This window comes from Pseudorasbora parva, chromosome 17 (genome assembly GCF_024679245.1).
Source record: "Pseudorasbora parva isolate DD20220531a chromosome 17, ASM2467924v1, whole genome shotgun sequence".
In the NCBI taxonomy this organism is placed as follows: domain Eukaryota; kingdom Metazoa; phylum Chordata; class Actinopteri; order Cypriniformes; family Gobionidae; genus Pseudorasbora; species Pseudorasbora parva.
In genome coordinates this window covers 5,408,127-5,420,269 of record NC_090188.1, presented here as the reverse complement: position 1 = coordinate 5,420,269, position 12,143 = coordinate 5,408,127, and the positions used below count along the sequence as shown (strand labels likewise).

Sequence of the window (12,143 nt, the reverse complement as noted above, 5' to 3'; positions counted from 1 at the left end):
TATTTGGCATAGCATCATTAATAGTGACTCAGATATGCTTTCTCAGATTTCTATTTTAGATCCTCTTGTGTCAGCGCCCCCCGTCAGCATTTTAGGACTTGCATTTATTTTGTGTTTTGGATAACACCTTCAGCGAGTGTGAAAGGCTAAAGTCATGAATGCTCTGCAGGGTTGATAAAGTCTAAAAGGGTGAATGTTCTAGATCAGATTCCAGTCCATAATCGAAAGGAAAAAAATAATGATTTATTTTTGTGTCCAGTTTTTATTTACACTGTTCCCCCCTATTCTCATTACTATACTGGAATTATGGCCTGGGAATTTTCGGGGAGTATAACGGTGCAGCCACTACACATCTTGTTCTATTCACCTTTATTCATATGTTTACAAATGCACATATCATTTCTTCATGAAGCTTGTAACTATTAATCCAACAACACTGTTATTGGTTACAACAGATAACAGCCGTGTGCTGCAAGCGTACTTGAGAAGACAGCCAGTGAACAGTGATGCTGAAGTCAACATGCTGGCCTGCTTCCTGGTCTACCACTCCATTCCCAGCCTCAAGAATATGGTGGCGTCTGACCTGGAAGGTGAGGGCACGGTCGAAATTATAGGTTATCTTTTTTAAGTAATTATCATTATTTTATTTTATTAAAGACATTGACTTAAAGGGATACTTCACTGCTTTTCATATTAAACTATGTTATTCCCTTAACTAATACGAGTTGATACATACCTCTCTCGTCTCAGTGCGTGCACTTAATCTCTCTCAGACGCGCGGTGACGAGCCCAGTTCATTTACTATGGTTCCAAACAGAAATCAAGTTAGAAGTACCAAACACCCCCACGTTTTCCCTATTTAAATACAGTTACACGAATAGTTGAACGACCTAGTATGGTGGCATAAAATGAAACGTGGCTCTTTTACTAAGCGGATTAAAAAGGAGAACTATAATGTATGGCGGAATAGCACTTCTGAGAGTACTTTGAAAAAACATCTTCGAAAACCTGAAAAATCTTCCACATTCCATAGTGAATGAACTGGGCTTAGTGGGTTAAGCTAAATGCTATCAGATCGTCACCGCGCGTCAGAAAGCTTAAGTGTACGCACTCAGACGAGAGAGGTATGTATCAGCTCATTTTAGTTAAGAGAATAACACAGTTTAATATGAAAATGGTAAATGGACTGCATTTATATAGCGCTTTTATCCAAAGCGCTTTACATTTTGCCTCACATTCACCCATTCATACACCGACGGCGATGTCAGCCATGTAAGGTGCCATCCAGCTCGTCGGGAGCAGCTGGGGTTAGGTGTCTTGCTCATGGACACTTCGACACTTGGTCAGGTGGAACCGGGGATTGAACCACCAACCTTCTGGTTTGTAGACAACCTACTTGAACCACTGAGCCACTGCTGCCCCGAAAAACCGGGGAAGTATCCCTTTAAATCTGCAGTCTGTAACTTCTTTGGGGTTAAAAAATTATCCAAAATCAATTTTTGAGGAAGTACACAAGCCAGTGTTCAAAACTATCTCTTAACCTTAGCCCCATTCACAAGGGTAAGCATATACCTGTAAACGTGGGAGCCGAAATAAAAACGGCCACGCAGCCGAGACGCTCACGTCACGTTGTGTGTCGCCGGCCTTACAGCTTCATGCAACGCAACCGCCTCTTTATCAGAACACGGACAACAATTTCAAAATAAATGCGACTTCTAGTCCAGTGCGACTTAATGTTTTTTCCTCTTCATTACCCATTTTTGACTGATAAAATATTTGTATTTGAGTAAAAGTTTTTGGACCTTTTAAAGTAATTGGAGTCTGACTCTGCCCCTTTTGTGACTCGAACTCATTTGGACGCAACTCGACTAAGGTGGACTACCTTTGTTACGTTTTTGAAACAGCTTGCAAAAGGAAACTTAGGGTAAAAGTTCACTCCAGCTGAACATCTTCAAACTACTATTGGTCTGTGGTGATTATGTAATAGATAGGCGTGGCTCTGGGGCTCCATCTTCTTTGATATGGAAATATTTGCTGGTTCATTTCTTCTGTTCATTTTGTTTGAAATGAAATCCCGCCAGTTTGTTCTTCGATTTTGCTTGAAGTATATCGGGGTATATTCCAGCTCTTGATATTTCAACCTTCTTTTTACCCCTCTGGTCATACCAGTCATACAGTTTCAGAATGACATGAGCAATTATTCTTTGAAGTACTGATATCTGATTAATATGTTCTGAAATGTTTCACTGATGTGCATCCAGCCTTTCTTGAACTTGGTCTCCTAACATTACTGCTGTGGTCTCTCTGTACAGGATGTTCCTGTTTCCCAGAGTTGCTGCTCAAGAGCAGTCAGTTGGGTGTTCCTATACGTGCTCTGCTGCGTTTGAGTCCTCTGTTTCTTCAGAATCATGATACTGGAGTTTAACTGCACTCCTTCAGACCAATTCCTGGAGGTCAACCAACATTCTCTCTAACCAGGTACAGTGGCAGTGTCCTCACAAGCCACCGACTCGATACAATGCCTTGCGTCAACTTTTAAGGTTTATTACGTGGACATTTTTTATGGCATGATAAGAGCTAAAGTGAGGAACAGAAGCTCTGAAGAAACACTTATTTTGATGTAAATAGTTTGTAACTATATTTGTACCTATTATAATTCAGTCAATAAATATGACTCAAGGACATGCTTTTGATAAAGTATGCCTGCCTTGTATGAAATAAAAGAAGTTCTGGTCTGGTTTCGTCAGATTTTAGGGATGTTTGCACTATTAAGGGGCTTTTATACATGCAACGTGTACTATATCGCAAGATGTTGCCATACAACTCGCCTGCACAACTCCCATTGTTACACTACATATAATGTCACTGCTCATTTGCATCAAATTTTACTCCACTAACTGCCTGGAAATCATTAATTATCATCATAAAAAAGACTGGCTTCCAGTCACTGTTTCTGCAAATAATTGTGTGAACGCCCTTCACTATTGCTCATACTTATTGATTTAAACAAACCTCTAAGTTTAAGTATTAAACTTTGCCGCAATAGCTTCACCAGGACACAAATTATTCCTGTCTTGAGGAGAGGCGTGCTGTCCTTTTCAGTGTTGTTTTTATTAACTAAAGCTATTAAAAATCATTATTAAATTAAATATAAATATAATATATGCACTTTGAGATGCAACTTTTAAAGGCACTGTATAAAGTTTTTTTATTAAAAATAATAATAATTATTATTATAAATATTAGATGCAACTAACTGAAATAAAATAATTGAAGTACAAAAGTTAGTGAAGCTTAAATTGAAGTCTATTTAGAAATGTGACAAATTGATGAAAGCACACAACAAAATTACAAAAATATCAGTTTGATGCATTAAAAATATCTAACTTAATGCAGCATAAAAAATTGTTTGTTATCCTTTGGCTGAACAGCACTTCAAACTGCTATATACGATCAAACACATTCATTCAAGTGCTATTAAACCATTCAAACGTGACAAGACGCAAATCATAACTCAAATCTATACTGGCGTGCGTCTGTGAAGCGGCTCTCTGTGAACAAACACCTGAAACACAAGTTCAGAAAAACCCCGCTTTCTTTCGCTGCAGAGTTCTCTTTTGTGCTTGAACGGACAAAAACACTACATTTTTAAATTCCTGTTTTGTCGAATATCCTCGTAAGCAAAGTCTTTAAGAGCTAAAGGCGTTAAATTAACATAGAGTGTAAAAATAGGATTGGTCAGATCCTCTTAAAGTAACAACAGGCTAATAAACCTGCTGCCGTCTGCTATCATTAATGATAATTAAAGAACAAGAAAATCACTCACTGCTTTTCACTGAATAACTTTTGTAACTTTAATAAGAAGGATTACATTTAAAAAGTATGAAGTGAAGACAGATTGATAATTCAATTTCTGTATATTTACCTGTTAGATCTACCTGTCTAGTTCTAGCGTATGGCTTTGTATCAGTAGAAACCCTTAAAGGTGCACTATGTAGTATTTTTGCAGTAAAATATCCAAAAACCACTATGCCAGTGTTATATATTTTGTTCTGTTGAGTACCTACAATATCCCAGAAGTTTCCAACTATTTGTAAATTGTGAGTAATTGCTATTTTAACTAAGGACAGGGACGTTTCAACATTGCATTTGAGGGAGTCGCCTGTCAATTGCGTCATATCTGCGTTATCCTCGGTTTCGGCTTTTATTTGACAGGAGCGCTTTACTCTTAGCAGTGTGAACAAGTGAATGCACGGAGTAAAGTCATAACATCGTTTTAAACACACTTAAATGTATCTAATATGATAAACAGAGCTCCATTACCTCAAAATCATAACCGGAAGAGCGGATCTGTGCAGGCGCCCGGCGAATGTCTCCCGTCCCTTCATAATAAAAGTCCCGGTATTTGCGAGGCGGGTATTTGTTTAACAATCGCTCCAGCAGCTGTGCTCAGGTCCATAACACTCGGTCCTGCTCTGCTTTAGACTACAGTAACGTTAATAACCGCATGCATGAACGTGATATCTGCCCGAGTCCTATTTTCCACCGGCTGTGATGAGAAGACCACATCTCCCAAGATGCTGCGCTCACACTTTGCGTCATCAAACTACGATTTGTTTTGAATAGGCGCCCTCCAGTGGACGGAAAGCTCCATAGTGCACCTTTAAGTATGGAAAAATTCCTCCCATGACGCAAATATTGTCAATTTGCGCCATTGGAGGAATTGTTGGCCAGAGGATGAAGACTGCAGCCAGCAGAGGGAGCCATTTTGTCATGTTTTCAGCCCGCACATGGGGGATGGGAGATCGCACTCACAGCACTCAACACTCAGCTCGCAGCTGCAGCCTCAGACATTCATGTTTAAACGGTGCGGCCAGCAGAGCAAAGTTAGTCTTTCATTTTCTCAAACTAATTCCTATGAAAGTTAAGCTTTCAAAGGCATGAACTAAAAACGCGCCAGACTGAACATGCCCTGTGAATCTATGCCACGGACGCGTTTACCTCAGCTCTTCATCACAAGCTCATCTATGACTGTCAATATATCTGACTCCTGCAGCGTTTTGGGCTGTGAGACTCCCTCAGCGGCTAAATCACATATTGAACACACATTCAGTTTTTAATTATAGTTTCGGTTCTCTAGCTAAACTGATTTTATGAAAATGAACGCGGTCGTGGTGGGAAAGTGATCAGTGATTCAGTAATCTAGTAGCGGTGGCTTTGGGAGTGACTCATTGGGCAGCGAAGCATTCTGGGAATTGTTGTCTTTCATCCCCATGAGACGTTAAGTTTTCTGTCTTTTCTCAATCTTGAAAGCACTAAATCAGGGGTGTCCAATCCTAGTCCTGGAGGGCCACTGTCCTGCAGAGTTTAGCTGCAACCCCAATTAAACACACCTGAACCAGCTAATCAAGGTCTTAATAGGCCTGCTAGAGCCCTCCAGGTGTGTGTAGGCAAGCTAGAGCTAAACTATGCAGGACAGCGGCCCTCCAGGACCGAGTTTGGACACCCCTGCACTAAATTAAAAAATAATTTCACATTTCTACTACATTAATGACCCAGTTTATGTACAGATTCATCTTCCGAGCGCTGAAGTACTCCTTTAAAGGCACAGCTAAATATGACATTTATTATAATGGATTTATGTGAAGATTGTTTTAAGTTCACTTAAATTAAAAGTTGTTAATACGTGTGTGTGTGTGTGTGTGTGTGTGTGTGTGTGTGTGTATTTGCATATTTTTGCATGGGCATCCACCGCTCACATTTTCATCAGGAAATGTAAAAATAATCTAGTTTGTATATGTCTGCTTGTCTTCCACATTGCTCTGCTGTCTTTCCCTTTATTTACCGTGTCTCAGCAAAACAAGTCTCGCACAAGCATTCCTGTATAAATGAAAACCACCCCATTGCCAGGAACACATCGCCACACACCCTCGCACATTCCACAGTATTTGAATAGCCACGTTGCTGTTTAAAAAAGCTTGGGCTGTACTTCGCTTTGAATACTGCTTTCAGTTACTGTGCAACTATTTCTCTAAACTAAACCACACTGAAGTGAAAGTTCTGCCGAAACTCTTGCTGTTTAAAAAAATGTGAAGTGATATAAACTTCACGTGAAGTCAGAAGACTTGTGTAGAAGTCACAAGGATATGATTTCATCTTCTCTTAAAGGATTTCTTTAACCCCCCACCACCACCCCACACACAATATAAGACACTGGAATTGCATACAGCAAGTAAAGGGAGCAAATAAGTAAGGCTAGGAAAAAGTGGCATCAAAGTAGTCCTCATGTCTTGTGCACTATTTTACAAGCCATATTGCATATACTTTGTGTGAGTTCTTTGTTTATTATTCACTAAAAATATTCCGCTTCGCTGCAGCTCTTACACTTTTTTTGGTGCATATTGTCAGGTTTGACATCAAACTGCTCACATTTTAACGCATCTTATAATTTAATTTGACACAGCAACCCTAAAATGAAGATTTTAGTTTATATGAACATGTATATCAATGTAGGGAATGTTTTTCGATGCTGGTCGCTTTTGGTCTTTTTTTTTTTCTCCATTATTTTGTGCGACAGGTTTTTTAAGTATGAATGTTTCATATAGTCTCTCATTAAAGTGAAGTGAAAGTGTCATGTGAAAGCCAAGTATGGTAAAACCCATGTTTGGAATTGGTCCTCTGAATTTAACCCATCGAAGTAAGTACACACACATTAGGAGCAGTGAGTAGGGAAAACACTCTGTAAACCATGGACACATGAAGCAGTGGGCTGCCATTTTTTGGCATAGATATGCATATGTAGATTCCACATTTGACCACTTCAGACATGTCGACGCGACCGCCATCATGCAACAGTCAGCGTGACTTCACTCACAGAACAAATCAATGATGCCACTATATTGCGCAGCAATATGTATTAATGCAATATTACATGTTTTTACTACAGTAACTTACTTTTCAATGTTTTTACTTTTACTATGTTAACTTTTAAATGCTGTATTAGCTCTGTCTTGCATTGTGTTCAATAATCTGCTCAATTCCATTTCATATAGATATTCATACATGCGTCTAATTACAGTTGCAGACACTGTCAACTTGCTCTCAAATGTTCAACGCTTTGACCGTTCCAATATGGCGGATGGCTTACAAATAACATGCACATACACATATAACACACGCACACACACACAGCTTACCCACAGGTACCAGTCTGACTCTCCAACCATTAGACTGCCCCTGAATTAAGTCTGCATGCATAATAAGTTTAGATGGAAAATATAAATACATGTCACCTGTAGTTGTAGCATTTTTATTTTATTTTGATGCCAGTCACCAAACCATTGTGCTTTATAATGCAGCATGGAATTATAAAAAATTGTTTTATCCAAGAAACTGAAGTCACTGTTGTTAAGATGTTGACTGAAGAAACTCTCATACTTGAATGCAGTGTGTTACGTCTGCGTATGCAGAAGTGTGAATGAGATTTGAAAGCTGCTACAGAAAAGAAATTATTTAAATCTGCATTGTGCATTTTCAGTGCCACTATTGGCAACAAGCATAATCGTGAGCATAAAGACTTTTCCTGTCTGCCCATCGTCAATCCCTCGCCATTGGAGACTGGAGGTCCGGTACAGCTTTTATATTTCTTTAAATTTCCATTAGTTAGTGTGCAGGGCTTGACATTAACTCTGTGGCTAGTAATTTTCTGAAGTTACTAGCCAGTCAACATTTCATTGGCCACAATTTTGACATTGATACCATGAGAAAAAAAAACTGCCATATAGATATTTTTAATATTATCTCATAATTTGGCAGCAGGTTTATTAGGCCGCTGTCACTTTAAGACCTGACGCACGGATCCATTATATTGTTACACATGCGTTTTCTTTCTCAACGGCTTGCGTTCACTCAAAACTGTTTACATGAATACTCGCCAAGACGTGCATTTTGACATTATTTTGTGTGTATTTGACTGTTTAAGTGCAATAAGGTAGCAAAAAGAAACTCAAGATGGCTTTATGTGCACACACTTCGCGTGAGAGCAGAAAATCTACAGGAATGAGTAAAATTATGCGCTATATGTGCAATCCCACGCTGAAATGCAAGCCCTCTAACACAAACTATATTCATCCAGAGCAAATGAAACGAGTGAGTGAGTGGAGGCGGGATTGTGTCGGCGAGATGAGAGAAAGAGCAGCTGGTGTCGTGCATCTATTCTGTGGAAAATGAACATTGGCAGCTTTTCAGATATTTTAGTATGGGGGAATTTTTTTTTTTTGACAACACATTTCACTAAGTTTATTATTTCAGATGCCTTTTTAAAAGACTACTGAAAAATGTATGTATTATATATCAAACTCAACCTGCCAAAGTGGCTAGTAGGAGTGACTGTGATACACACGCCTTTGGCGGGATTTTATGTCAAGCCCTGAGTGCACCACTTGGACATAATATTTCAGAGTTTCGTACACTCTCTTTACTTCTCAATAGTATTTCCTGTGTGGTTGGGAGTATTGTAAAGGGTGGCTGGGCATTGGTATGCCAGTGCCTAGTTCAGGAAACCCTTGCTATGTGATTCCGCCAATGCTCTTTGATCAGATAAACTCTTGTGTATGTGTGTGGTAAAGTGTTTAAACGCTTAATTTCTGCTCGATTCCCTCTGGAATGAGTTAAATGATCACAGCTATGGTTCAACGTCCACCCCTTAAGGCTGTGAAACCTTTGGGAAGGCCACGTATAAAGTCTGGATGAAAGAAATAACCGCCGCTCACGTGTCTGGAAATTCCTGAACGGTGACGCCTGTGATTACTGAACCTTCAATCTTGAGATCTGAATCTGGGGAAGCTTATGTGTGAGGTTTGGAAGATTCAGTTTATTTTAATCTCTTATTTAACCGATTTAGTTTTGAGCCAGTTTTTTACTGTTCTGTTCATGTGCATTTCAGGAAGGCGGGAAAACTGTGATACCAGACGTGGGATGTTTGGAATGTGAAAAATGATGTTGTGAAATCTTGTGGCTGAAGGGCAGTCCGCCTTTTTGGGATGTTACTGATATTTTTCATGCTTCGAAAACAGTTTCACATTAAAAATATTTGTCTTTGCATGCAGCTTTTTTTGGCTGGCACAATGAAGCATGTCGTCTGTGCTTAAAGGTGATTGGATATCCCCCTGGTCTGCTGCCCCAAGTCTATATTTGGCATGATTAGTCATGAAGGGAGCGTCAAGGACTTCCCTTTGTTCTGCTGTGACATCACAATAACTTCAAAGTTACAATGTGAGGAAGTATTATTTGATGTAGTAGTGAGTGCTTTTGAATGGTGATAAAGGCCTGGTTTCACAGACAGGGCTTAGATTAGGCCATTGTTCATTTATGTTTTATAAAGAAAAACATTACGTCTGAGACTAGGTATAAGCCTCGTCTGAAACCTGAGGAATGTGTTTTATATTAATACTGATTATGCAAGTCAGGTGGCTTGAATTTGATAAGCATTTAATGCATGCAGGAGCAGGTTTCAAGACAGTGCCGTGGTTTAAATTCCCATACACACCCAAATTCTTTCACATTTGTTTCTCACACTTAACAATGCAGCCGTTTAAATCTGGGTCTGGTGAGTTAACTAAAATGGATTTTATGAATGTGAATGTTTTTGGATACTGTTGTTTTTTTCTTTATAAGATTTTACTATTTTTAATCACCAGTTTATCTAAAAAATTATTCTGTGTGACTAAGTACAAATGTTCCATAAAAACCATGTGCATAATAAGGTTTAGATGAAATATATATATCATATCATGACAACCACCCACCTGTATTTAACCAATGCTGTGTGCATTTCCTCTTATTTTTGAAAGTCTAAAAGTTTTATGCCAGGTCATCAAACCTCAAACTATATATCTATGTATATTTTTAAATCTGGCACGTATCACAATGAGCTCATTGTGCCCAATGCATCATGGAGTTATTAAACGGATTGTTTTACCCAGGAAACTGAAGTCACTGTTGTCAAGGCGTTAACTGAGACTATTCATTCACAACCTACAGACAGATTTTGAATCGTTGCGGCAAACTGTGTCGAGTTAAGTGGGCGTCGCCAAGAGCGTTCAAGAGAAAGTCTGTGTGTGTGTGTGTGTGTGTGTGGACCTGTGAGTCTACATGAATGACTCAAGTGAAGAACACGCGTAAAACCACTATTTCATAGGAAAAAGAAGAGGAAGAGGGGACATCTTGAACATTCACAGTGGAACTTGCGTGCGCATCTGCGCAAAGTCTCTCCAAAGTCACTTGGGAACTTTTGCGCACAAGTCCAGCTCCATTCTCAAGCAGTTCTGTGGTAAGTACACATTAAACTCACTAACGCACTGACTTAAGTATTGATTAATTAGGGGGACTGTATCATGTCAAGCATGCTTATTTCTTTTGTGTTTTATATTATTCTCTAAACTTGTACTTTTGGATGCTCTCCTCTAGGCTAGTCTAGTATGAAAATTAGTCAGAATTTGAGCGTGCACTGGTGTGTTCCTCCCATCACCAGGACCTTCTAAAACACTAGCAGATTATGTTTTAAAATATATATGCATACTTAGTATGCATTATACTATACTGTCACCTGCAAAGAAAGGTTGCAGGCTTACTTACATAATATGCGATGAGTTTTACGGGTCATTTTATTCTCATTGGGCGCTCGATGTAGATAAGAGGAAGCCTGCGGTGCGAGCATGAGATAGTGTTTCTGACTTCCTGTTCCTCTTTAGAAAAAGACACTTAATTGGAATAGCTATGCATGGCTCCATATGGCAAGCGCCCATATACTGCTGTTTTAGCGTGGAATAACGTGCCAAGAAAAGTGCAAACGTCTCTAAATGACATCTGTGAGTGAGACATTATGAAAAACGATTTATTGTCCATCTGCGAAGCGTTTGACCCGTTAAACGACGAGGCCCGGTCTGTGGTTCGTTACTGTGTCGAGTCACGTACTTAGTAGTTCCAGCTACGTCACGGGAGGGGCGTGGTCCGCCGCCTGTCAATGCGTTTGTATCTGGGTAGAAAAGCGCGCGCGCGTATTGGCTGGGTGTCAAACAAACCGTGTGCTCCTCTGGCTTCCTAGATAACAAACTAGGGTCCCTCATAGCCGATGTCCTGTAGAACTTTGTAGTTGACTTCTAAAGAATTGCGTCTCTTATAAATAGATATGCCTGACTATCGATCTGTGTGTTACTAGTATGCATTTTGTCTGACCTCATCAAAAGGTCCAGTAACTTTTATTTATTATTTGACTGTTATATATATCCGTATGTGGAAATAAAAGCTAATATTTTTGTTTTTATTCTTTTATATTTCTATTTACAACGCACCGATGACGTTGAACAAGCGACGCACGGCGTTCATCTGACGCATGCAGGACGCAGACGAAGCGCGCTCAATAATCGATTTGAAATCAACTTTTGACCCTTTAGTGTGAGCTGAGCACTCTTTTGAATGTGTTTTTCCTCGTATTAGTGTGATGTTTAACCGTCTTCTGGAACTTCCTGTCGTAGCCCATTCATGTGGTTTAGTACTACATGCATAATCCGTGAACACTGAGGTGATTTCCAGTGCCCTCGCGACATCATTTAACACACGTGCTGAATATTAAAGAATTTTACACATTTTAAACATTCAAATTTAGTTCCCTACTGCTCAAACTAATACCTTAAACCAGCTTAAGCTGTTGTAAAATGGTCCCACAGCCTTATCTGACTAACCAGCACACCTTTTAGTCTGGTTTAAAAAATAATCACTCACAGAAAGCACTATGATAGATTAACCAAGTGTTTAGACCACTGTAATACTTGTGGAGTATCATGATATAATGTGATTATCATACTTTACTAGTACCATCTGATACTATCATTTTAACATGATATTATTTTAGTTTTAAATATATGACTGTGCATTGTGTAATACCAATTTACAGTGTTTATGATCATTTACATGATCAGAAGTGAAAGAAGGTCCAAATATTGAACCGAAAGCAAGCACAGTCGACATGTATTTTAAGGTCACATTCATACCCTGTCATTTTACACACTGCCTCCTCCACGTCTACTTTTAGTTAGGTGGCTTTGGTTTCCAGTAAGAACCTGTTACTGGTGGCCGTAGAGAGG

The 12,143-nt window shown here is 39.3% G+C and overlaps 1 protein-coding gene across 2 annotated transcripts in view; it reads left to right on the top strand.

Moving 5' to 3' along the window:
• The window catches only part of anapc1 (anaphase promoting complex subunit 1), a 96,212-nt gene extending 93,486 nt beyond the window's left edge, over window positions 1–2,726 (top strand). For both annotated transcript variants that reach the window (XM_067420623.1, XM_067420622.1), the window contains exons 47-48: window positions 456–590; window positions 2,313–2,726. In XM_067420623.1, the coding sequence (XP_067276724.1) occupies window positions 456–590; window positions 2,313–2,425 (248 nt within the window). In that variant the 3' untranslated portion in view covers window positions 2,426–2,726. The remainder of the gene's footprint in view (window positions 1–455; window positions 591–2,312) is intronic.
• The last annotated feature ends 9,417 nt before the right edge of the window (window positions 2,727–12,143 follow it).